This window comes from Propithecus coquereli, unplaced genomic scaffold, assembly GCF_000956105.1.
Source record: "Propithecus coquereli isolate 6110/MARCELLA unplaced genomic scaffold, Pcoq_1.0 Scaffold7, whole genome shotgun sequence".
In the NCBI taxonomy this organism is placed as follows: domain Eukaryota; kingdom Metazoa; phylum Chordata; class Mammalia; order Primates; family Indriidae; genus Propithecus; species Propithecus coquereli.
In genome coordinates this window covers 13,932,942-13,957,819 of record NW_012153062.1, presented here as the reverse complement: position 1 = coordinate 13,957,819, position 24,878 = coordinate 13,932,942, and the positions used below count along the sequence as shown (strand labels likewise).

The 24,878-nt window shown below is 38.5% G+C and overlaps 2 protein-coding genes across 4 annotated transcripts in view; one reads left to right on the top strand and one right to left on the bottom strand.

Moving 5' to 3' along the window:
* Positions 1-1,522, bottom strand: part of LOC105823900 (uricase) — a 34,334-nt gene extending 32,812 nt beyond the window's left edge. For 2 of the 3 annotated variants that reach the window (XM_012661196.1, XM_012661198.1), the window contains exon 1: positions 1,458-1,514. In XM_012661196.1, coding sequence (XP_012516650.1) covers positions 1,458-1,487 — 30 coding nt within the window. In that variant the 5' untranslated portion in view covers positions 1,488-1,514. Of the gene's footprint in view, positions 1-1,457 lie in introns of all 3 variants that reach the window. The other variant, XM_012661197.1, reaches the window with a different exon arrangement.
* Positions 1,523-2,215: 693 nt separating this feature from the next.
* Positions 2,216-23,402, top strand: DNASE2B (deoxyribonuclease II beta). The gene is made up of 6 exons (XM_012661072.1): positions 2,216-2,377; positions 7,666-7,852; positions 16,415-16,496; positions 18,874-19,035; positions 20,729-20,926; positions 22,917-23,402. The coding sequence occupies exons 1-6, from the start codon at positions 2,265-2,267 to the stop codon at positions 23,255-23,257; spliced, it is 1,083 nt and encodes a 360-aa protein (XP_012516526.1). The 5' UTR covers positions 2,216-2,264; the 3' UTR covers positions 23,258-23,402.
* The last annotated feature ends 1,476 nt before the right edge of the window (positions 23,403-24,878 follow it).

Sequence of the window (24,878 nt, the reverse complement as noted above, 5' to 3'; positions counted from 1 at the left end):
CACAAAAAAAGAAGCCCATTCAAAGAATTCTTACTTGTTCATTTAGAGTACTTGGCCAAGTTACAATAAAGTCATCCTCCTCTATTTCTAGAGGTAATCAGGAGCCATGATATTTTCATAATATTGTACTACTCAGGCTTCAAAAGTGAATAATATTGTGAAAAACATTCTGTCCAGTTTGTATTTTCTTCACCCACCACATTCATGGGTTTCTTTCTAAATTACTTTGCTGCTTTTAGTGACAACCAGGACACACTAGAATCCAGGCCTTAGGGTAACACTGAAACCCCTGGAGACCTTCAATGTCTGGTACAGTGTTAGACACAGTATTGATTGTATAAGAAAGGTTGTTGACTGACAACCAGCATGATCAGGTCCACAACAATGAGAGTTAAGACATCTGAAAGAAACCAACCTAATCTTGTCTTTCCAGACCTTGAAATAAAATTGGATTTAGTAAACACCATCCTAATACAGATGTCCCCAGCCATCTTACAGGAAGAGCTCCGGTTGTAGTAAGAATAATCTCAGCTAACATTTATGAATCATTTACTATGACCAGACACTATGCTAAGCATGTAATAAGGAGAGGAAAACAAAAATTATCTTATCCTATTCAAAAAACTGTCTTTAGTCTACATAACTGAAAACAAGCTGCTTGTAGTCTCTAAATGCATCAATAAATCCTATTCTGGTATGTGCAGCTATTCCCTTTATAATAACAAAAAATTCCACAGGGTAAAATATAAATAAATAAATAAAATTAATTTTATTTCACTTTAACAGAGAAGAGTAAACTTCACATGATAAAATTTTTTAAAAATTGCCAAAAAGGTTAAGGTTGTTGAAATTCTTTTTTCTGAACAAAATAAAAACATATATAAAACAAAATGATTACTCATGGAGGAATGGTAAGAAAAATGTTTCTTGGTTTAGACAATTTGGTCTGCTCCCTGTAGAAGGCTGTGAATCTACCAGATCCAGCATAGCCTTGGCCTCAGGGCAGAGAGTTTCAAAATTTGGGGTGCACCAGCATCACTAATATGCTTATTAAAAATATAGATTCCTGTGCCAAACTGGAAAGATTCTGGTTTAGCAGGTTTGGGATGATGCTCAGTATTCTGCCTGTTTTACAGGAACCACAAGCAATGTGGGAAGGTGGTCTAGAGTGCTCCTTGCAAAACTCTGTTTTAGGAGAAACATAGCCACATGCCCTCCCTTTCCTATAAACCTAAGAATCGTGACCAACTCCAGCACACCCAGAGAAGTGATCTGATTTACAAGGTCTGGATCCATCAGCAGAGGGACAGATTAGAGCCATCATGATTTCCAGCATGAAACAAACTGCTATTTATTCTCACAGCATCTTTAATTATTGATTCAAAATCATCATGCATTAAAGAAATTTTTTTCATATGTCTATCTACTTCCCTCCTTCAAAAAGAGATTGGTCTCACCTTTTTATACTTGTTATTGTGATGGGCCATTTTCTCTTGGCCTTCAACTTCAGATTCAGTTTCAAGAATGAGAAAGAATAGTTTGGGCAAAACAGATGTTTGAAATATTTTTTATTTAACCCGAAGAGTGGGCGATCAATATGTTTACCTGATTGCATAGCAGCCAATTGGACACCAAGGCCTCTTTAAAGTAAAGCACCACATTGAGTGGCTAACACCAGGGAGGTGGAGAGGATATGTAAATATCTTTGGTAAAAAAACAATTGAATTTGCTCTTACTTTGAAATACCCTTTACAACAATTTCCTTAAAAGAGAGATTATTATAAATGACAGATACTAATTATTACTAAGACATAAGGTTTTGTCATTTCTGTTTAATGTATGAACCACATGCATTTGCTCTCACTCATAGAGAGTCAATCAGGAGAGAAAAAAACATGAAATATATTTACTTTAACACCTACTTATCAACATCAACTTCCCCTGTCCACTAAATTTCACACGCAATGTTCACTCCAAAGAGTTAACTACATATCTTTTTTTTTCTCTCCAGAACTTTCTGATGACTTTGCAAACCAGTCAACAGTTCAGCACAAAGACATCCAGAGTCACGCTGGCATGTTGTGACAGATCACACAATTACATGGGATTCATCCCGTTCTGAAAGGGCCTGAACAGTGAACAGCAGAGGTAAAAAGACTCAAATGTCAAAGCCAGCACAGCCTGAGAGAGACCTGAAACTCAGACTCCCCAGGCTATAGGGAAAGTTTCCTGCTGTGGCATGAAGTAAAGGAGACAGATAGAAAATGACAGAGAGACTTCTGAAAACATCCCTTGCTTTGCTCTTCCTCGCCCATTTTGAGGTGCTGGAAGCAACAAAAATATCATGCAGAAATGAAGATGGGAAAGCTGTGGATTGGTAGGTAAATGAAATGTAAGGATTGGTGGATGCAAATAGAAAGTCAGAGTATGGGAGGCAGACGGGCTCACTGTGCAGTTCCTAAGGGGAACTTCCACCCTGCTTCCTCCCTGTAACAAGAAAGGGAGTTGAAGTGTGCAAATGGGCCGAATTCCCAGACAGTGGTAGGCTTCTGAGTGAGGGAATGCTCCCCTAGAAAGGGCTGAGCAGGCCCCCTCTTGGGCCTGATTCATTGCTCTCAGCAGGGCAAGGCCAGTAGCCACAGAAGTGGATTGAGCTGACAGCTTCTGTCAGACGGCAATTTCCTTTAATTACACTGTAGCTTTTCTAACAGAACTCTTCCAACGTCCTTCTAGAGATTGACCAAGGAGAGAAGGCAGATTACTTTTTTTCTGAAACTGGAGTATGCACTCCTCCTTACAAGAAGGAGAAGGAGCACCTTATCATATGTAGCACTGTTTGGCTAACCTCTGTTTATTCGGCACCACAGCAGCTGTTGGAGTGACTGGTAGGTCACTGGCCTCTTGTACAAAGACACCAAACACAGTGTTGCTTTATAGTCATGGATTCTCCTAAAGCTTTGATCACTTTTTCACTCTTTAATTAGGATGTTTACATCTGCCAGTGTGGTTGGTGTCAGGCTTTGTATAACTCCCAGGCTAGAGAACACATATTCTCACTCAGCCAGTCTTTCAGCAGTTACGGAGCTCATACCAGTGCTGAGTTGTAAAAATATAAATATGAACAAAACATAGTTTCTACCCTCAGGGAGCTCACAGTTATGTATTAAGGACATAGGTGGGACATTGAGGAGTATAGAGCCCAGAAGGCTTCTCTGAGAAAGCAGTTTTTGAGCTAAGTTTTAAGAACAATTATGTATACATTGATTTTGTAGCCTGACACTTTGCTGAATTTATTCATCAATTCCAGGAGTCTCTTGGCAGAATCTTTGGGGTTTTCTAGATATAAAATCATATCGTCAGCAAAGAGCAATAGTTTGACCTCTTCTTTCCCCATTTGGATACCCTGGATTTCCTTCTCTTGCCTGATTGCTCTGGCTAGGACTTCTAGCACTATGTTGAACACAAGTGGTGACAATGGGCAACCTTGTCTGGTTCCAGTTCTAAGCAGGAATGTTTTCAGTCTTTCCCCATTCAGTATGACATTGTCTGTGGGTCTGTTAGATATGTTGATGTATGTTCCACTTATGCCTATTTTCTTAAGAGTTCTTATCATAAAAGGGTGTTAAATTTTGTCAAATGCTTTTTCTGTATCTGCTTCTATTTATGTGGTGAATCACATTTATAGATTTGCATATGTTGAACCATCCTTGCATCTCTGGGATGAAGCCCACTTGATCATGCTGGATTATTTTTTTGATGTGCAACTGAATTTGGTTTGCTGATTTGATTGAGAATTTTTACCTCTACATTCATAAGGGATATTGGTCTGGCAAAATCAATGTACACAAATCAGAAGCATTCCTATACACCAACAACAGTCAAGCTCAGAATCAAATCAAAGATGCAAGACCTTTCATGATAGAAACAAAGAAAATAAAATACCTAGGAATATATCTAACCAAGGAGGTGAAAGACTTCTACAGGGAGAACTACAAAACACTGAGGAAGGAAATTGCAGAGGATATAAACAGGTAGAAAAACACATCATGCTTATGGATTGGCAGAATCAACATTGTTAAAATGTTTGTACTACCCAAAGTGATTTACAAATTCAATGCAATCCCTTTAAAGTACCAATGTCATTTTTTCAGATCTAGAAAAAATAATTCTATACTTTGTATGGAACCAGAAAAGACCCCGAGTAGCCAAAACAAACTTAAGCAAAAAGAACAAATTGGGAGGCATCACTTTACCAGACTTCAAGCTGTGCTATAAGGCTATAGTAACCAAAGCAGCATGTTACTTGCATAAGAACAGAGACCTAGACCAATGGATCAGAACACTGAACCCAGATATAAAACCATCATCATATTGCCATCTGATCTTTGACAAAGCAGACAAAAACATACACTGAGGAAAAGAATTCCTATTCAATAAATGATGCTGGGACAATTGGATAGCCACATGTAGAAGACTGAAACAGGATCCACACCTCTCATCACTCACAAAAATTAATCCATGATGGATAACAGACTTAAACCTAAAGCATTAAACTATAAGAATTCTAGAAGAAGAGGTCAGAAAACTCTTATAGATAATGGCCTAGGCAAAGAATTCATGCAGAAGACCCCAAAGGCAATTACAGCAACAACAAAAGCAAATAAATGGGACCTAGTTAAATTAAAAAGCTTCTACACAGCCAAGGAAACTATCATTAGAGTGAATAGACAGCCTACAGAATGGGAGAAAATATATGCAAGCTATACATCTGATAAAGGGCTAATCACTGGAATCTACAAAGAACTCAAGTGAATCAGCAAGAAAACATCAAACAACCCCATTAAAAAGTGGGCAAAAGACATGGACAGAAGCTTTTCAAAAGAAGATAGACTAATGGCCAATAAGCATTTGAAAAATGTTCCGTGTCTCTAATCATCAGGAAAATGCAAATCAAAACTACAATGAGATATCACCTAACTTCAGTGAGAATGGCTTTTAGCAAAGAGTCCCAAAACAACAGATATTGGCGTGGATGCAGTGAGGAAGGAACACTTATTATACACTGTTAGTGGGACTGCAAACTAGTACAACTTCTATGAAAAGTAGTATGGAGATACCCCAGAGAACTAAAAGTAGACCTACTATTTGATCCAGCAATTCCACTACTGGGTATTTACCCAAAAGAAAAAAAGACATTTTATAAAAAATACACTTACACTCAAATGTTTATAGCAGCACAATTCACAATTGCAAAGATGTGGAAACAACCCAAGTGCTCATCAACACATGAGTGGCTCAATAAAATGTGGTATATGTATACCATGGAGTTCTACTCAGCCATAAAAAATAGTGAACTAATTAATACCTTTTGTAACAACCTGGATGGAAATGGAGACCATCCTTTTAAGTGAAGTATCACAAGAATGGAAGAAGAAAAACTACATGTAGTCACTACTAAATTGAAACTTATAGATCAACACTTATGTGCACATATGGTAATAAAATTCAACAGAAATCGAGTAGGTGGGGGGGAGGAGGCTATGTGTAAATTCATACGTAACAGGTAAAATGCACACTATATGAGTGATGGACACACTTATAACTTTGACTCAAACTATACAAAAGCAATTCATGTAACCAAAATGTTTGTACCCCCATAATATTCTGAAATTTTTTTAAAAAAGAACAATTAAGTAGTAGCTAGAAAAAAAAGAGAGATGAAAGGGCATCTCAAGCCAATGAAGGAGCGATGAGAGGGTACAGAGGCAAGAAGCCACACAGAAAGTTTTAAGTTATAAGTAGTTTGGTATTGCTGGAGTTTCAGGAGAATGTTGGAAAATGGCAGGAGGTAAGGGTAGAGAGGTAGGTGAGAGCCAGGTCAAAAAGGTCTTATGTGCTGAGCTACAGGATTTGAACTTGACATGGAAAGGGAGCTAATGAAGGACTTCAAGCAGGGGCATGATATGGTCAGATTTGCATTTTAGGAAGCCCACTGGCAGCACTGAGAAGGCTGGATGGATGGGGGCGAGCCTGGAGTCCCAGAGACTAGGAGGACGTTTGCAGCATTGCAGAGAAGACGTGTAGACCTGAGTTAAAGAAGTTGTGGTGAAACAGAGAGGAACACTCCGAGAAGATCTGGTAATGGACGGGCTGCAGTGGGTAGGAGAATGGGAGAAGTTGGGAAAGACTTTTAGGTTTCTGGCTTCTGTGATGGCATGGGTATGTTCCCTAATAGCATGGGATGATTAGATTTGGAGCAAAATATTATAAACTTTGTTTCAAAAACATGGAGTGGGAGGTTTCTAGGATATCTTTGTGTTGAAGTTTATCTGGACCTCAGCATAGTGGTCTGGGCTAGAAATGGATTCAGGAATCTTTAGAATATAATTGAGATGGTCATCCAGGAAAAATGTTTAAAAGTTGTCAACTGGTATGTCATGGTACACTGGTAGTTCACAAACTCTTTACTGGTGGGCCACTAAATTGTGATGGATATATAAAATTTATTTTTGGCACAAGTGAATGGATATATCACTTATCAATATCTGTCAGAGAGAATAGAAACAACTCGTTGCCAAGATGCTACAATTTACTGAGAGAGTTAAAGGTCAGAGGCCATCAAGTCAACACCAAAGAATAATTTCATGTTTCCTGCCACACATGAGGATCTGGCCCTGTGCATAAGAAAGCATAAGCCGGGCCAGGAAAGAGTTCACTTAAAGGAAAGTATAAGACTGAAGAGAACCAAGTGAAAAGTGGGAATGTTTTATGGGCAATGAGAGACACTGTTGTATGGTAATAGTGTGTATATTATAAAGTTTGAAGTACTGTGAGTGTTTAAGGGTTAATTGTGGGACTCATGCTATGAGAAAGCATTTGGCTAAAGCAGTGGTTCACAACTGAGGGTAATTTTGCAATATCTGGAGAAAATTCTGATTGTCACAACTTGCGAGTATTACTGTCATCTAATAGGTAGAGGCCAGGGATCCTATAGTGCACAGGACAGCTCCCACAACCCAAGAATGATCTGGCTTACAATGTGAATAGAGCACGTTGGGAAACCCTGTGCTGGGTAATCCAAGAATGCCTAAATGCTAGATGGGCCCAAGCATCTCTCCTCCCTGTGAGATACCCAAAGGAGACATATACACAGAAAACAATAGTAAAGGAAAGAAAGGGCCTACTTACTTAATTGGCTTAGGCCAGAGGATCATGGGGGCCTCCACCTACCCTAAAGCCCAAACCAAAATCTGATACCCAGCCAACCAGCTGCAAAGAGATGATCATGCCAATCACTTATGAGAGAACCCCAGACTTCTCCAGTCCAGATCTGGGCCTTGGCCTTCTACCCACTGCAGCCATATGGGCTGTGGAGGCAACAACAGAGAGAGCCACTCTCAAAGTACATGGACATCCACTTCAGGGACCCCACCCAGCAGGCCAATAAATGTCTTAGAACATACATGTCCAGTCAGCTTTATATTTCCTTCTCTGGAAAGAAGCAAAAAGAAAGGTAGAGAAAGAGGCAGAGAGCTTGAGCCAATCCCTTTCCTTAGAGGCCTCCTGCAATGCGTAAGTGAAAGATATATTAAAGTATGTAACGGTGACTGCCACTAGGAAAGCAATCAATAAATGTTAATAATTCATAATTATTTCCTTTGTTAGGTTTACCTTTTATAAATTACCTATACAAGTTAAAAGACAAGACAAGGAAAGTAAAGGGAGTGGGTTAGAGTACCTGTACCTAGACTCTACAACTAGAAGCTGGAGGAGGAGTAAGCAGCCAATGAATACCACCAGGAGTGTTTTGGGAAGGACGTTACACCAGCTATATGAAGCATATGCCTCCAAGGTATGTTAAAGTCAATCATTAATTTGAATAATATAAAATGCATTAACAGAATCCAAAGCTTTCAAAAGACTTTTCCTAGTCACCCACCCAACCCCCAATCTTAGCATCTTGAAGTAAGCTAGATCAGAATTAGCTCAGAACAACTATCTGAATCAATATGACCATGACTTTGGGAAATATATAATCATACTCTACAGCAATACCAAATTGTTGGTTTGCTTGGCACCATGTCCAATGGTATCATCACTGGGCAAAGTGTGAACTAATTGTATATTGAAATCTTCTGGCTGCCAAAAGCTCTGCCAACTCACTCAGTACTTGTTATCTTATTCATCTAGTAGAAATAGGAAGAAGAGTCTTCTCTGCTGCTACAAGGCAACAGAGATCCATGGTCAATATGCTAGGAGTTATGGGTTTGTTTATGTCGTGGTGTTAATGAGTGGAAGTGATCTAGGTAAAGATCTTCTTCCTTTGACTTAATTATTTTCAAAATGGTAGGTTGAGAAGTAGGTCTGTAGTTCAAGGCCTTAGAAGTAACTTGCCTGAATGGAGATTAAACCTCTCTCTAGACTTCATCAGGCAATGAATGAGCTAATCAGCCAAAACGATGTAGGTAAATAGGCCTGCTGGCTTAATGTGGGCAGCCTCCTGATGTGCCAGGCACCATCTGTTCTTCAGTGGCAAGATACTGTTTTCCAACCAGGGGTCACAAGTAAAATCAAGCAATAATTAACATTCAATTACACTCATGTATATATTTCCTAACAATAACTTATAGAAAAGTAAGTATATAAAATGACTCAGTTTCTGTAATATGCAGGGCTCTGTGCTGGGCCTTTACATATGCCGAGTAATGTAACACCTACGACAACACTGTTTTAGCCTCTAGCCCTACTGCATAAGTGTACTTGAGTATTTACTCAAAATGTACAGAGAGCTGTCACTGTGAGTGATAATATTCATTTTATTTACCTGCCATTAAGACCAGCCTTCGGAGCCACATTACAATGTTAAAACTTATTTGTAGGCTGTTTGAATACATGTGATGTGCCAAGCACTGTTCTAGGCACTTTTAAAAATTACTTAATCTCAAGAACAACCCTGCTTTGAATAAACAGACTACAGTTGACCCCTGAACAATGTGGGGGTTAGGAGTGCTGACCCTTTGCCCTGTGCAGCTGAAAATTCACTTATAATTTTTGATTCCCCAAAAAACTTAACTACTAATAGCCTACTACTGACAGGAGGCCTTCCTGATAACATAAACAGTTGATGGACATATATTTTGTGCATTATATGTATTGTATACTGTATTCTTATAATAAAGTAAGCTAGAGAAAAGAAAATATTATTAAGCAAATCACAGGTAGGAGAAAATATATTTATTATTCATTGAGTGGAAATGGAACATCATAAAAGTCTTCATCTTTGTCATCTTCATATTAAATAGGCTGAGGAGAGGAGGAAGAGGAGAGGTTGTTCATGCTGTCTCAGGGGTGGCAGAGACAGAAGAGGTGGAGAAGGTGGAAGGGGAGTCAGGAGAGGCAGAAACAATTGGTGTGACTTTATGGAAATACTTTGTGATTTCTGTCTGACTTTTTGCTTTTTTTCTTTTAAGAAAGGTATTCTTTAATTATAATTATTAAAAGTGGGTTACGAATATATATTCTACTTTGGAAATTTATCATATTTTAGATTTTCATGTTTTTATGAAATTTGGTAGAGTCCTACATATCCCCAGCTTTACTCAATAGTCCATATTAGCATTTTATACCCTGACCACCACATGTTTCCTAATTTTTTATTTCAAAATATTATGGGGGTACAAATGTTTTTGGTTACATGTATCAATCTTGTTATGCTTGAATCAGGGTTATATGTGTGCCCGTCACCCAGGCAGTGCTCATTAGGTAGGTTTTTGCCCATCCCCTCCTTCCCTCTCCCCCCTGCTTGATTTCCACTGAGTTTTACTTCCCTCTGTGCACATGTGTGCTCATTGGTTAGTTTCAGTTTAATAGCAAGTACATGTGGTGTTTGTTTTTCCATGATTTAGATACTTCACTTAGGATGTGGTCTCTGGTTCATCTAAATTGTTGCAAAAGGCCTTAATTCATCCTTCTTCATGGCTGAGTAGTATTCCACAGCATACATATACCACACTTTGTTAACCCACTCATGAATTGATGGACACTTGAGTTGATTCCACATCTTTGCAATTGTGAATGATGTTGCAATAAACATTCAGGTACAGTTGTCTTTTTGGTAAAATGACTTATTTTCCTTTGGGTAATTACCCAGGAGTGGGATTGCTGCATCAAATGGTAGGCCTACTTTTAGTTCTCTGAGGAATCTCCATACTGTTTTTCCATAGAGGTTGTACTAATTTGCAGTGCCACTAACAGTGTATAAGCATTCCTTTCTCTCTGCATCCATGCTAGCATCTATTGTTTTTGGACTTTTTAATAAAAGCCATTCTAACTTGGGTAAGGTGATATCTCATTGTGGGTTTCATTTGCATTTCCATGATAATTAGTGACACTGAGCATTTTTTCATACGTTTATTGGCCATTAGTCTATCTTCTTTTGAAAAGCTTCTGTTCATGTCTTTTGCCCACTTTTTAATGGGGTTGTTTGTTTTTTCCTCGCTGATTTGCTTGAGTTCTTTGTAGATTCTGGTTATTAGCCCTTTATCAATGTATAGCTTGCAAATATTTTCTCCCATTCTGTAGGTTGTCTATTTGCTCTGTTGATTATTTCCTTAGCTGTGCAGAAACTTTTTAATTTAATCAGGTCCATTTACTTATTTTTGTTCTTGATATGATTGCCATTGGAATCTTCTTCATAAATTCTTTGCCTAGACCAATATCTAGAAGAGTTTTTCCAACATTTTCTTTTAGAATTCTTACGGTTCCATGACTACATTTAAGACTTTTATCCATCTTGAATTAATTTTTGTGAGAGGTGAAATATATGTATCTGGTTTTGATCTTCTGCACATGGCTATCCAATTTTCCTTATTGAATAGGGCTTATTTTCCCCAGTGCCTGCTTTGTCAAAGATCAGTTGGCTATATGTGGATGGGTTTGTTTTTTTTTTTTTTTTTGAGACAGAGTCTCACTATGTTGCCCTGGCTAGAGTGCCGTGGCGTCATCCTAGCTCACAGCAACCTCAAACTCCTGGGCTCAAGCAATCCTTCTGCCTCAGCCTCCTGAGTATCTGGGACTACAGGCATGCGCCACCATGCCCGGCTAATTTTTTATATATATTTTTAGTTGTCCAATTAATTTCTTTCTGTTTTTAGTAGAGACGGGGTCTCGCTCTTGCCCAGGCTGGTTTTGAACTCCTGAGCTCAAACAATCCGCCCGCCTCAGCCTCCCAGAGAGCTAGGATTACAGGCGTTAGCCACCACGCCCAGCCCTGTGGATGGTTGTATATCTGCGTTCTCTGTTCTGTTCCATTGGTCTGTGTCTCTATGTTTGTACCAATGCCATGCTGTTTTGGTTACTATAGCCTTGTAGTATGGTTTGAAGTCTGCTAATGTGATGCCTCCAGATTTTTTCTCTTTGCTTAAGATTGCTTTGGCTATTTGGGCTTTTTTCTGGTTCCAACAGAAGCAAAGAATTATTTTTTTTTCTGGAACTGTAAAATATGACAGTATTTTGTAGGCATTGCATTGAATCTGTAAATCACTTTGGGTAGTACGGACATTTTAACACTATTGCTTCTACCTATCCGTGAGCATGATATGTTTTTCCATTTGTTTGTGTTGTCTGCAATTTCTTTCCTCAATAGTTCATAGTTCTCTTTGTAGAGATCTTTTGCCTCCTTGGTTAAGTATATTCCTAGGTATTTTATTTGCTTGGTAGCTATTGTGAATGGTATTGAGTCTTTGATGTGACTCTCAGCTTGACTATTGTTGGTGTATACTAATGCAATTGATCCGTGTACATTGATTTTGTAACCTGAGACTTTGCTGAATTTATTTATCAATTTCAATAGACTCTCAGTGGAGTCTTCGGGGTTTTCTAGATATAAGATCATATCGTCAGCTGACTTTTTGCTTTTTCATTTCTCTAAAAATGTTTCTATATCATACCAATCTTTCTTTCACCATATGCTTTAGTTTCAGTGCCTGTATTATAGAAGGATCCATGTCATAAAACAAGTTAAAAACAGTCTTGAATAATCAGAACCCTTCTGGCAGATTGCCTAATATCAATTTGTTTTCTGACATTGTTTCTTCTACAACTTCTTCCTCATTGTCTAGCACTGGTTCAGAAACACTTATCTCAATTAAGTCATCTTCTATTAATTCCTCTGGTGTGGTGTCTATTAGCTCTTGAATTTCTCCAAGATCCATATCTTGAAACCTTTCACCACCACCACCTAACCTTTTTTGGCCATATCCACAATCTCTTTCATGATTTCTTTGCTTGGTTCCATTCTAAATCCTGTGAAGTCGTGCACAACATCTGGACACAGTTTTCTCCAAGAGGAATGTATTGTTTCAGGCTTGAGAGCTTTCATGGCTTTTCCTGTAACAATGATGGCATCTTCAGTGGTGTAATCCTTAGCGACTTTCATGATGTTCTATCGAGATTTTCTTCCATAGTGTTGACAATCCTTTCTGTAGAGTACCATGTGTAATGAGCCTTAAAGGTCCTTATGACCTCCTGATCTAGAGGCTTAATTAGAGACATTATGTTTGGGGATGAGTAGATAACTTTAATGTCTTTGGAGTTGAAATGGGGTGCTAGGTGGCCAGGGGCATTGTCCAATATCAAAATAACTTTAAAAGGCAGTTCCTTACTGGCAAGGTACCTCCTGGCTTCAAGGACAAAACACTAATGGAACCAATCCAGAAAAAGAGTTCTTGTTGTCCAAGCCTTCTTTTTGTACACCCAAAAGACTGGCAGCTGGTATTTATCTTTTCCCTTCAAGGCTAGGGGGTTAGCAGCTTTATAGATAAGGGAAGTCCTGATAATAAACCAACTACATCTGCACAAAACAATAGAGTTAGCCTATTCCTCACTACTTTAAATCCTAATGCTCACTTTTCTTCCTTACTTTGTGGCACTTTTTTTTCCAGAATAGAGCACTCTCATCTACATTAAAAACCTGTTCAGGCAGATATTCTCAGTGATTTTCTTAATGGTGTCTGGGAACTCTTCTGCTGCCTCTTGGTTGGCAGAAATGCTTCTCCTGTTATCTTGACAATTTTTAAGCCAAACCACTTTCTAAAGTTATTAAACCATCCTTTGCTGGCATTAAATTCTCCAGCTTTAGATCCTTCACATTCCTTTTGCTTTAAGTGATCATATAATGACTTCACTTTTTCTTGAATCCTATTAGAGTCTGTAGATATGCCTTTCTTATAACAATCCTGCACCCACATAAAAGTTGCATTTTCAATATGAGATAAAAAGGTATTTCACAAAAAGTATAAGGTTTTCGTGTCTGCTGGCATAGCTGCAGCAACAGCTTCACAAATATCCTTTTCTTTTTTTTACAATGGTCCTTACACTGATTCATTTATCTAGAAACAGTGGGCAACTGCAGCTGTAGACCTCAACCTATGGTACATATCAAGCAATTCAACTTTTATTGTAAAGTCATAACTTTTCTCTGATTATTGGGAACATTTCCAGCATCATTAGTGGCACTTCTTCTTTGTTATTCAAGGTTTATGGTATCACACTAAACATGATGAAAAACACTCAAGAACCATGAGAGATCACTTTTTACTATAATGTGTAATTTACTGGAGAAATGAACTGCTCATGTGAAGATGATTAGTGTCACATGGCATTTTAAGGGGATATTTGCAACACTTGAGCTCACTTCAATAGCAACAGAAAGTAGCTACAAAATTGTTATAGTAGTATAGTATGTGCTACAATTAATTTTATGCAGTTATGATTTAATACTGCATCTTTACATTTGTTTACATTTCCTTCCACTGCCTATGGTGAATGGCACCATGTACAGTCTATAAATGTGTACATATGTTTTGATAAATTTTAACGTTTTATAATTGATTCGTGTCTATTTTATAGTAGTAAATTATAAAAAATACTAGTATCTACATATATTTTATGCATTCATGACATACCTAACTTTTTCTTAATTTTTTCAATATTTCTAGGCTATGGAGTTGGTCTGCAAGTTTTTTTCAAATTGTTCAAAATCCCCCCTCCTAAATTTCCCAATATATTTATTGGAAAAAAAATTGCATATGAGTGGACCCATGCAGTTCAAACCTGTGTTGTTCAAAAGCCAACTGTATTATGTAAACCGAAAACTGCCTGCAGCTGCTTCTGCTTTCCAAGGCTGAGGCTGGGGACCAGGAGTATAACCTATTAGTGAGAAAATAAATGCCTATATCGTTACCATCTCCATCACAGAGATTGCTGAAAGAGGAAAAAGGAAAGAGTAACACTTTACTCCATTGTTTACCTTAGTTGGAGTGGGTGGCTCTTAGTTTGGCAGAATACAATAGTGATCAGTGGAGGTTCAAAGGTAGCCCCAGACCCTAGGAAGGAGAGAGAGCTAAATTGCTCTACAAAACAAAAATGGGGTGGAAGGGAGCCAGGAATTAAAAAGTGTAATAAATATGGATGGAGGTTGGGGTACGGCCTTGTGGTGATGTAAAACCATTCAAAATTTCTTACCTTCAGTAAAATCTGCTCATACACAAGGTCTTGAGTGATTGGTTCTGGGGAAAAAAAATGACCAAAAAAGGGTGGGGGGCTGATTTCCCTATCTGATTGGCACAGAGCAAAAAGAGGAGAGCAACAGTAGTGGGTCATATCTAGGTGAGATTGAGTGTTCTTTAGAAGCTGGAATTATGTGCCAGAAGTGACTCTAAGAACATAACTTCCCTACCCCCTGACCTGGACTTGAACTTCTAACAGAGAGTGGAATGTAAGATCAAACCAACTGGTTTTAAATCTCAAATGTCAAGGTGACCAAGGACAATAGCTGAGTACATTTGGCATTTTTTCCCTTCTTTTGCCTCTGCAAATAAGAACTTTCCATACAACATCATAAACACCAGACTATATTGCAGTGGCCTGTACTTACCTGTCTATATTTCCTGCTAGACTGAAGGCAGAGACTGTATCCCACTTTTTCAATATCCAATAGTTAAAACAATACCCAAAGAATGTGTTAAAGGAATAAAACTGTCCAAAGTCACACTCCTATGTCTACCTATTCTTAAGTCCCAATGATCTTTTCCCTTTATCAATAGCCTCTCTTCCCACTAAGCCTACAACCCATTTAACCTTACTGGCTATTACACTCCTGATTAGAATAATAAACTTTATCTATTGTAAAGTTCCTCACTGGATCTTCCTGGAGTCCCTCCATGTTGTAGCCCAAAGGCACACAAATGGCGTCATTTCCAAATTCAGTGTCAGCTCGTAGGGTAACTAACTGGTAGAGTTCTCCAGAGAAGGACAATGCGAATGCCATTCTGCAGCTATGGTCAATTATGGAAAACGAGGGTAAGAAAAAGCTTACTTTTCTGGATATCCCTAAACACAGCAGCCAAGAATGCTACACAGAATATGTTGTGCATTTTTTAAATGTTTTTAATTACATCAAATAATTAAGCACCTGTGAGAGACTCCGTTATTGACTTTTTTCCTGAGAGAAAAGCAAGGGCCTTTTAAAAGGATATAGGTTGTCCTTTCCTGCTTTTAATTATGTCACTGAGGTTTTTTTTAAATATGAACATTATTATTGACTCCAATAAAAGCCGTTGCATTATGACACAAATGAAATGGAACCACCCAGAACAAATATTAGCAAGTTTCCAAAACATGACAAACAGACCCACTATCAAAATAATAGCTTTGATTCAGAGATTCGGCTGTTTAGACAATTGACTCACATTCTTCCTTACCAGAGGAAATCCAATATCACGCATGAAATTTCAACACTTTTTCTAAGCAGGGAAATATCAAGTTAGAAAGGTGAGGTGATGCTGAGAAATGGATTGCAGAAAAATCCTCACATATTGAGGAGGAAAGGGGCGCGGATAATGAGGACTCCTGATTAAGCACAAAGCTGTGACCAAGCAGTGAAGTGAAGCACGAAGTAGGCAGAGGAAATCGGATCCTGACAGCCAATTCTGCACCGCTGTGCCTATAACATCAGTGGAAAAAAACCCAGGTGTAATCCTTGGCTGGTTGTTCCTACTTCATTTCCTGAACAAATAATTCAGTACTTCTTTATTGTGCACCAGTTGCTTAATCAGAAACCTGGCTCCAAAATAACCAAGAGAAATAGGAATATTGCCCTCACACACACATCACAATGCGTAGGGCTCCTTTTACATGAGTCGAAATCGTGCATGGTTGAGAATGGACTTCTTTTTTTACCTGTCTTGCATGTCACAGAATTCATACTGATGGGGAAGATGCCTATTAGGGGAATGGATGACTTCTCATGTGTATTAATGAAAGCTCTGTATTGCAGGCTAGGTAGCTGGTAGAATGTTGTGAGCATTTGTGAGTGGAAGATTTACACCATTATAACCCTAATATATTCCGGCAGAGTAACAACACAGCCTACCTATTATACAATGATGGAGTCCCTAAATCTGTGACTTACAGCATGAAGTATGGACACGCCAAAGGTATGGCAAAGGCTCTTTGTTTCTCTTTCCCATTGGAAATCAACATTTTCTTAAACATTTCATCTTGAACATTCTTATATTCCATGTTAAAAAGATAGCTTTTCTTCTTAATGGTTTATTTTGATTTGTTGAAATGTATTTCGATATCACAAATTATAATATAATTGATTATATAATTTGACTCGACAATTCCACTTTCAGAAATCCTATTTTATTTCTTAATATATTTCTAAATATATACTTTACAGCATAAATCCAAGTACTGACTATTGCTTATGATTACAGATTTCCATACTTTTCATGAGGAAACAGAAACCTAGGGGGTATGTCATGTGTGTGTGTGTGTGTGTGTGTGTGTGTGTGTGTGAGTGAGAAAGAGAGAGAACTCCTGATTTTTAAATATAGGCTCAATCTTTACATACAGTAAAATTAACTCTCCTTAATGTAGAGTTCCCTTAGAAATGAAAAAGCATTTTTAAATCATTTTTTATATTATAGTAATTTTATTATTATACATTTTGTTATATATTGCTATTATACATTGTTATCATATGTAGTAATTTTTATTGTGCTAACTTTTGTAATTTTTCTATTTGTAAACTATGCACATATGTTTATGCATTATAGAAAAATTCAAAATGCAAGTAAACATAAAATCTGTAATCCCAGTGCCCATTAGATAAATACATTTAATCCTTTTTACTTTTCTACAATATTAATATATATTTAAAAACATCTCTGTAAAAGTATTATAATGACTATTTTTTAACCTTTTTTCAATTTAATATATTATGAATAACTTTCCATGGCAACAAATATTCTTCAAAAGATTCCAAACTCAAATGGCTTCAGGGAGCAGGCAAGTGATGGCAGCAAGCCAAGTGGTCTCAACTAGAACTTGGTTTGTAAGGGACAGTTTCTATTCAGCTTGCCTGACAGGGATGCAATTTTCAAGAGATTTGAAAATTAGTATTTGTGGAAAATCTCCTCAGTCTTTAAATGTTGGCAACTAGTCCAAAGTTTAAAAAAAAAAAAAATTCTGCAAGCTAATGAAATGGATCTACAGGCTAGATTTGCCCCATTGGCTGCCTTTGCAGCCTATGATTAAGAATATAATTTGTAATGTCTGTCAAAGGTTATGAGCACTAAAAGCTTTTTATTTAGCCAAGTTGCCCCCCTGTTGGCCCTATTTACAGAGAACCCAACAATTTTTATAACATGCCACATCTTCCAACAATCTCCCACCACTATGCCTGCTCTACTCTGTTAGTTGCTGCAGAGGTTTAAAGAAAAGGCTATAAAGGGAGTGGGGCCCAATGTCAAGGGGGGGCTCCCTTTGCCAACAGATGCCCTAGCATCCTATGGCATTTGTGCCAGGAGGTTAGGATTCCAGCAAAACAGCACGCTCATCTGGGCAGAGGAGACCTCTTAAAGGTCATCCTGCTCTATTAGGCAACAGAACTTTCAATATTTTCCAGCATGACACAGGTATTGATTACTTTTCCACCAAAAGAGCAACAGAACATTTTCTTAAGGTGTGCTCTTTGAAAAAGAAGTAAGTAGCAGGTTTGGTTTCCACTCCAACAATAAGGCAAACATAAATGAATGTCATGCATGCATGGTCAAATGCAAACTGGAAAGTCTTGCTACCATACCAAACCTACCTGATATATTAATATTTACAAACACAGAAATAGTCATAGGAACCTGTTTAACAGGATTCTTTTTGGCATGTAACAAGATAATAAAATATTTCTATCTTCTTCCTTTCTGGCATTCATGTTATTTTGCTCTAGAGATTTTTACTAAACATAGTTAACTAAGATGCTTTAGCAAGGCTTCGTTTTTTTCTCTTTGCCTCTTTTATTGGACTTGTAGAATTGGGTGACTTTTCCACCAATAAACGACCATCAGTTTCTTACAACAAATTACTGCAAGTACATTTCTTCATTTGATATTTTCTCTTTCAACTCTTGTTTTTTAGCCAGCTTTTGAAAATAGCTTAGCTGCTCAGCAGTGAAGATACTATCTAAATCTTGCCAAGTGACTGTAACAAGGTCAAATTCCAATTTAGCAAATTTGCATTCTGCCGAAACAAATTTTCCTTACGGTTTCAACATGAGATTCCTCTTAACTCTTCACAGGATGGCTGCCTTGGCTCCCTTTGTGTGGTGCCTTGTTACCAGTTCTGGGGCAATGTGATATGTGCCAGAATTGTTTTTGCAATCTTTGAAAAATGAGCATGATCCTTGTGATTGTTAGCCCTAATAAAACATTAGCCTAAAGCACAAATGGGCTTAAATGTTGCAGCTTTGAACCCTATTTTAAAAGGAGCTTTGTTTCCCTGATTTGTCTGTATTAAATGTATCTTTGGTAGGTGTGATGCTGTGGAACAGAGTCCAGGGGTTCTGGCTGATTCATTCTATTCCCCTGTTTCCTCCAATCCCTGAAGAAGGCTATGATTATCCACCCACGGGGAGACGAAACGGACAAAGTGGCATCTGCATAACTTTCAAGTACAACCAGTATGAAGCAATAGGTAAAATTAGAGTATGTAAAAAAAAAAAAAAGAGAGATAGCAATGTTGAAGAAGGGATTTGGCAATGTATTAATGAATGTGTCGCTCCATTTTTTAATCTATTCATAGACCTTCTGATAGCTGGATGCTACTAATATTAGCTTTGCCTGGTAAGACCTTGGGCAGGCTCACTTACTAGGCTTTGGTTCTTAGTCTACCAACGAAGTTGTTAAACTTGATTGGGGCAGTAATTTTGAACATATTCAGGGGCCAGGCAGATAAAAAAAATGAGTGAAACAGACAGATGTTACATGGGAAGTGGGGATAGTGACAAAGTGGGGTGTTGACTCTCCCCTAGCTCCCCTCAAAGGCCTCAGCTCCATGGTTTTGCAGCTCTACTGGAATATAGACCTTATGATTACAGATCTCCATACTTTTCATGAGGAAACAGAAACCTAGGGGGTATGTCATGTGTGTGTGTGTGTGTGTGTGTGTGTGTGTGTGTTTGTGTGTGTGTGTGTGTGTGTGTGTGTGAGTGAGAAAGAGAGAGAACTCCTGATTTTTAAATATAGGCTCAATCTGAGTTTTTTTCAAATTTGCAGACCACATGTTGCCTATAAGCTGCCAGCATGACACCTCTGAGCCAGATAATCTTTAAGATCTCAAGCTCAAATAGCCAAAAAATACTTAGATTTGGAAAACCATAGTGGGGGAGGAAAAGTAGGAACACCGCTCTACCAATCACTTTTTACTGAGAAAGTTGGTTGCTAAACAGCAGTGAAGAGTGACTTTTCTCTAGATACAGGAGGTTTAGAAAATGTTTCTCATCAAATTTTCATCTTATGGCAAGGATCACTGAGCTTCTTGCACAAGTCAAGCTCTAGTTACCAGCTGAGTTCACGTAATGATTAGAGACCAGAATATAAAAGAGATTGGGCTGATTATTCTGGAAGCTGGATGATCGGTGCATGGAGTTCTCCATTTTTGTATGTGTACATTTAGGAGAAAAAAAACATGGTCTCCAAGGCCAGATTGCCTGGGTTTGAATGCCACCTCCCTCAGTTACAAGCTTTATAACCTTGAGCATGTAACATAAATTCTCAGTTAATTCATCTGTAAGATGAGAATAGTGACAACAACAGAACTTTCCTAATAATAAGCTTGCTATGAGGATTAAAAGAGTAAACCCACATAAAACTTACAGAACAGTCTCTAGAAAGTAGGAAGTGCTCAACAGATGTCAGTTATTTTAACCAAAAGTCATTTGAAGGCTATTGGTTTAAAGAAGGGAATGCTTTTGTTTTTGTTTCATTTTTTTGGTTTGCTCTGTTTTTTTTGAGACAGGGTCTCACTCTGTCTCTCAGGCTAAAGTGAAGTGGTGCAATCACAGCTCACTGCAACCTCGAACTCCTGGGCTCAAGCAATCCTCCTGCCTCAGCCTCCCAAGTAGCTGGGACTATAAGTGCATGCCACTGTGCCCGGCTAATTTTTTATTTTTTGTAGAGACAGGGTCTTGCTATGTTGCCTAGGCCGATCTCAAACTCCTAGCCTCAAGCAATCTTCCTGCCTTGGCCTCTCAAAGTGCTGGGATTACAGGCATGAGCCACTGCGCCTGGCCTCATTTTGTTTTTTAATCCACAACAAGATCTATAACGTAAATAGGCATTTCCATTTGGTCTTAATTCTTCTTTTTTTAAATTGTTTCTTGATTCAGATTCTCAGCTCTTGGTCTGCAACCCAAACATCTATAGCTGTTCCATCCCAGCCACCTTTCACCAGAAGCTCGTTCACATGTCCCAGTTGTGCACCGGGTCCAGCTCATCAGAGATCCCTGGCAGGCACCTCACCAAACTTCAGTCAGCCCAGGGAGAAAATTTCCTCCATTTTGCAAAGTCTAATTCTTTTCTTGATGGTATGAAAACTTGTTATCAAACAATATGCTATATAACTCTGCTGTTGGATTCACTGTGGATTGCTTAGAGGAAATAGTCTGATTATTCAGAGGAAGAGAAATAGAAAAGAAGGGAGGAAGGGGAAAGAAAGGGAAAAGGGAAGTCAAGGACCAATTCAAACATCTGCCTGCTCCTCTTGAATAGCATGGTTACTGATCCATCCAGAAAAGTTTCTCACAACTGTTCAGCCAGGAGCCAGTGATAACTCAGTCCCCAGCCTCTGCTTGGCATGGGGCCACAGCCCTTTCCTCTTCTCCCATTCCCTAAGCAGCTATGTTAAGCCTTCCTTACTCTCAGGTCCTTTACACTACCCTACCCCCTCACTCACAGCTTCACTTACTCCTTCATAAAGAGAAGAAAGATCACTAGGGAGAAACTGCTTCGATATCACTCCCCCACCCCTCCAACAATCTTGCCTGTTTTCCTTCCTTTTTACCAGGTTTCTTCCCATCCCCAAAGAAGTGATGCACCCCTGTGCTCTGGAACCCATCCCAGCCTCCGAATACTTTGATGTATCCATTTGATCTGTTCTCCCTCTTCTGTTTCAACTCTCCCACTCTCCAGGCTCCTTCCTCATAGCATACAAACATGCCTCAACACCGCCCCCCTCAATTCTAAATCCTCTATATCTCTATTTGTTCCTCTTCTTCCAGATTTCTGTTTAAAAAACTCTCAGGGACCTCACTTGCTCAGCGCTCCTTCACTGCAGGCTTCCTTCTGTCTGCAGACACTCTAAACTCTCCCCAGTCACCGATAGCTGTTTTAGATCACCTCGCTGTCTTCCTTACTTACTTGCTTCCTTCCTTTCTTACACATGGAATAAAATTTACTGAATGCTACCACTAGCCAAGCCCTGTGTTAGGCACTAGAGATCCAAAACTTCACAGATAGAAATAGTCTCTGCAGAACTTGGCATTGTTGAAACCCTTTCCTTTCTGGAACATTCCCCTTCACTGATTTTGGGAGTATGCAGTCTCTTCGTCTTCCTCCCACTTCTTTTAAGTCTCTTCTGCCAGGTCCTCCTCCTCTGACAACTCCTTAGGTGACTGGGCAGCCATGTGGTCCTCTGCCCTCGCTCCTCTCAGTCTACATACCCATGCTGGGCAATTGCAGTCAGTCCTCGGGTGACTGCCAAGTCTGGACCTCTACCCCAGACAGATGTATTCAGCCGTGCGTGGGACATTCCTGCTTGGAAGCGGTACAGCCACACCAAATTCAACACACCAAGCTCAGCTCGTCATCATCCCCCACAAACCTACTCTTTTTCTTGTGCTCTGCACAGTCACTCAGGTGTTCTAGATCCCTTCTTTTTCTCACTCCTCTATCAAACCATCAGATTCAGTCAGTTCCAGATCCTTAATAACACTCACATGTATCTTACCATCTCCCAACTCTCTGCCACTTCACATACCTTTGCTTATTGTCACAGTTACTGTGACAACCTGATGTGTTTCCTATCTACTTTCTAACTCATGCTTCCCAATTCATCCTGCACATTGCCTCTCAACTGATATTTGTGATCAAAAACCAATTTCTATTAATTGTCCACTACCATTCCTTTACAAATTCCCTATTGATTTCAGGAAAATCCAAACATTTTAGCATGGCTTACAAAGATTTCTAGAAACTGGCCCCTAATTACGTCTCTAGCCTTATTCTTTCCAACGGTCTTTTCAGGACAAAAACATATATCGCTCTCTTGTTTGTGTGGCACAGAAGATGTGTGCAGACACCAACATCACCATAGTAATGACGATAACTTTTGTTTGCATATCACTTTAGCATTTACAAAAAAATTTTCTCAGCTACTATCTCAATTATGTTGTTATTATTGTACTAATGACATCCGCATATCAGGGGTGAATGATGATTTCCACTCCTGAGGATATTTTCAGTGACTTATCTACATGTGAACACCAACCTCCCTATCTTTCTCCTTCTAAACCCTAGACATCTTTGCAGCCTGGATGGCTCCACAGCTGAGGACACACTTGCTAACAGAAACCTGGCAACGAACAGGACAAGAGCTTCCTTCAAACTGCTCCCTCCCTTACCATGTCTACAATATCAAAGCAATTAAGTTGTCTCAACAATCTTATTTCAGTTCTTCTCAGGATCATGCCAAGTGGTGTATTTCCCAAAAGGGCACCAAAAATCACTGGACGTGTATTGGAGACATAAATCGGAGCGCATCCCAAGCCTTCAGAAGTGGAGGATTCATTTGTACCCAGAATCAGCATATTTACCAAGCATTTCAAGGATTAGTTTTACGCTATGAAAAGTGTAACTAAATTTGGTGAAAGGACACCTGTGCTACCATTGAAAACTTTGATAATTGGTTTTCTTCCATGGGAGCCATTCTTTATATATTGAAAGCCTGTTAATATACTCATAATAATCTACTTATCATAAAATAAAATACTTTTCTCCCATGTTTACCATTTTATCTTCTAGTTAGTAGTAATTTATCTATTTTGCATTTATATACCATAAACCATTATATATGAGAACGGAACCACTATATATGAGAACTAATATGAGAACAGAGGAAATGAAGTGAAAAATATTTTTTCCAGATTAGTCAACTTTAATTGTTTATGGATTGACTGGCCAGCTCATAGATTAAATTTCATAGATTAAATCTTCTTCTCAATATTTCCCTGCTCTACTCCTGACCCTTTTTTGAAGAAAAATCCAGCTCTCTCTATACTTCCATACTATTTGGTCATATTGTGCCTGAAGTTCTCTCTCACTGGTTTACAGTTAAGGCTTGTTTGTCATTCTTGCAGCTGCTAGTTACTAACTGTATGATCTTGGGCCATTCACTTGGATTCTCTGAGCCTTGGTTTTTTTAATCTATGAAAGGGAGATAATAGCTAGGTATGTTCAAGCACCCAGCACAAAGCCTGGCACAGAGTCGACACTTAAATGTAGTGGTGGAATTTGAATTTAAATCCCACCCCCCCAGCAAAAAATAAATAAAAGTTTCAGAAATTAGTAATGTTTTTAAAGAAAAATTTTAAGTCAGAAAAGGGGAAAAATGCATTCAGTGCAACTCATAAATTTGAAGGAAATAAAATGTCACATGAAACTAGAATCAAATCTGATAATTTTAATTTCAGTATGTTTCTTTTTCTGGCATTCTTATCGTTAAACATAACTTTATATAAATGATATTGGGGCTCAGAAAACAATACCCCAAAATGAAGGCCTCAGAAACAAAAATTTTCTCTCACCTTTTCCTGTCCTCCTGCCTCTCAATGTCATTCTTCCATGAGGCTAGCCATAGAAACAAGAGTCCCTTTTCCCCAAGGTGGGTCATAAAAGCCAAAGCCCCTTTTCCCGAAAGTCAGCCATAAAACTTAAAATTATTCTGTATAAAAGGTGGCCATAAAGGAATTATCTGACCTCCTTTGTTTGATTATAGGTCATAAGACCCCCATTCTAGTGAGGGTCCAGCCCCACATCCAGAAGGAAGGAACACATGCTCAGAGAGGACATGAAGAATCTATACAGGCCTTGCTGGGTTTCCCCACTCAGTCTACTAACATTAGATCATATCCTTTTTGTCCAATCATATTTCTATATGGTTGTCCACACTCTGTTGAACCTAAGCATAAAAATGGTCGATTTCCCCTGTATCTTTGGGTCTTCATTCTGAAGGCTCCCACGTATACACATTAAATAAATTTGTATGCCTTTTCTCCTATTAATCAATCTGCTTCAGTGTCAGTGATTTTTTCAGTGAACCTTTAGGGGACCAAGGGCCTTGGTCCCTACAATGAATAACAATAAACTTGTGTTAAATACTAATTGCTTAATAAAGTTTGAGATATGTATGGTTCACAATTTTAGAAGCTTACAATCTAACAAAAGTAATCATAGCAATAAATAGAGCTAGCATTTACTGAG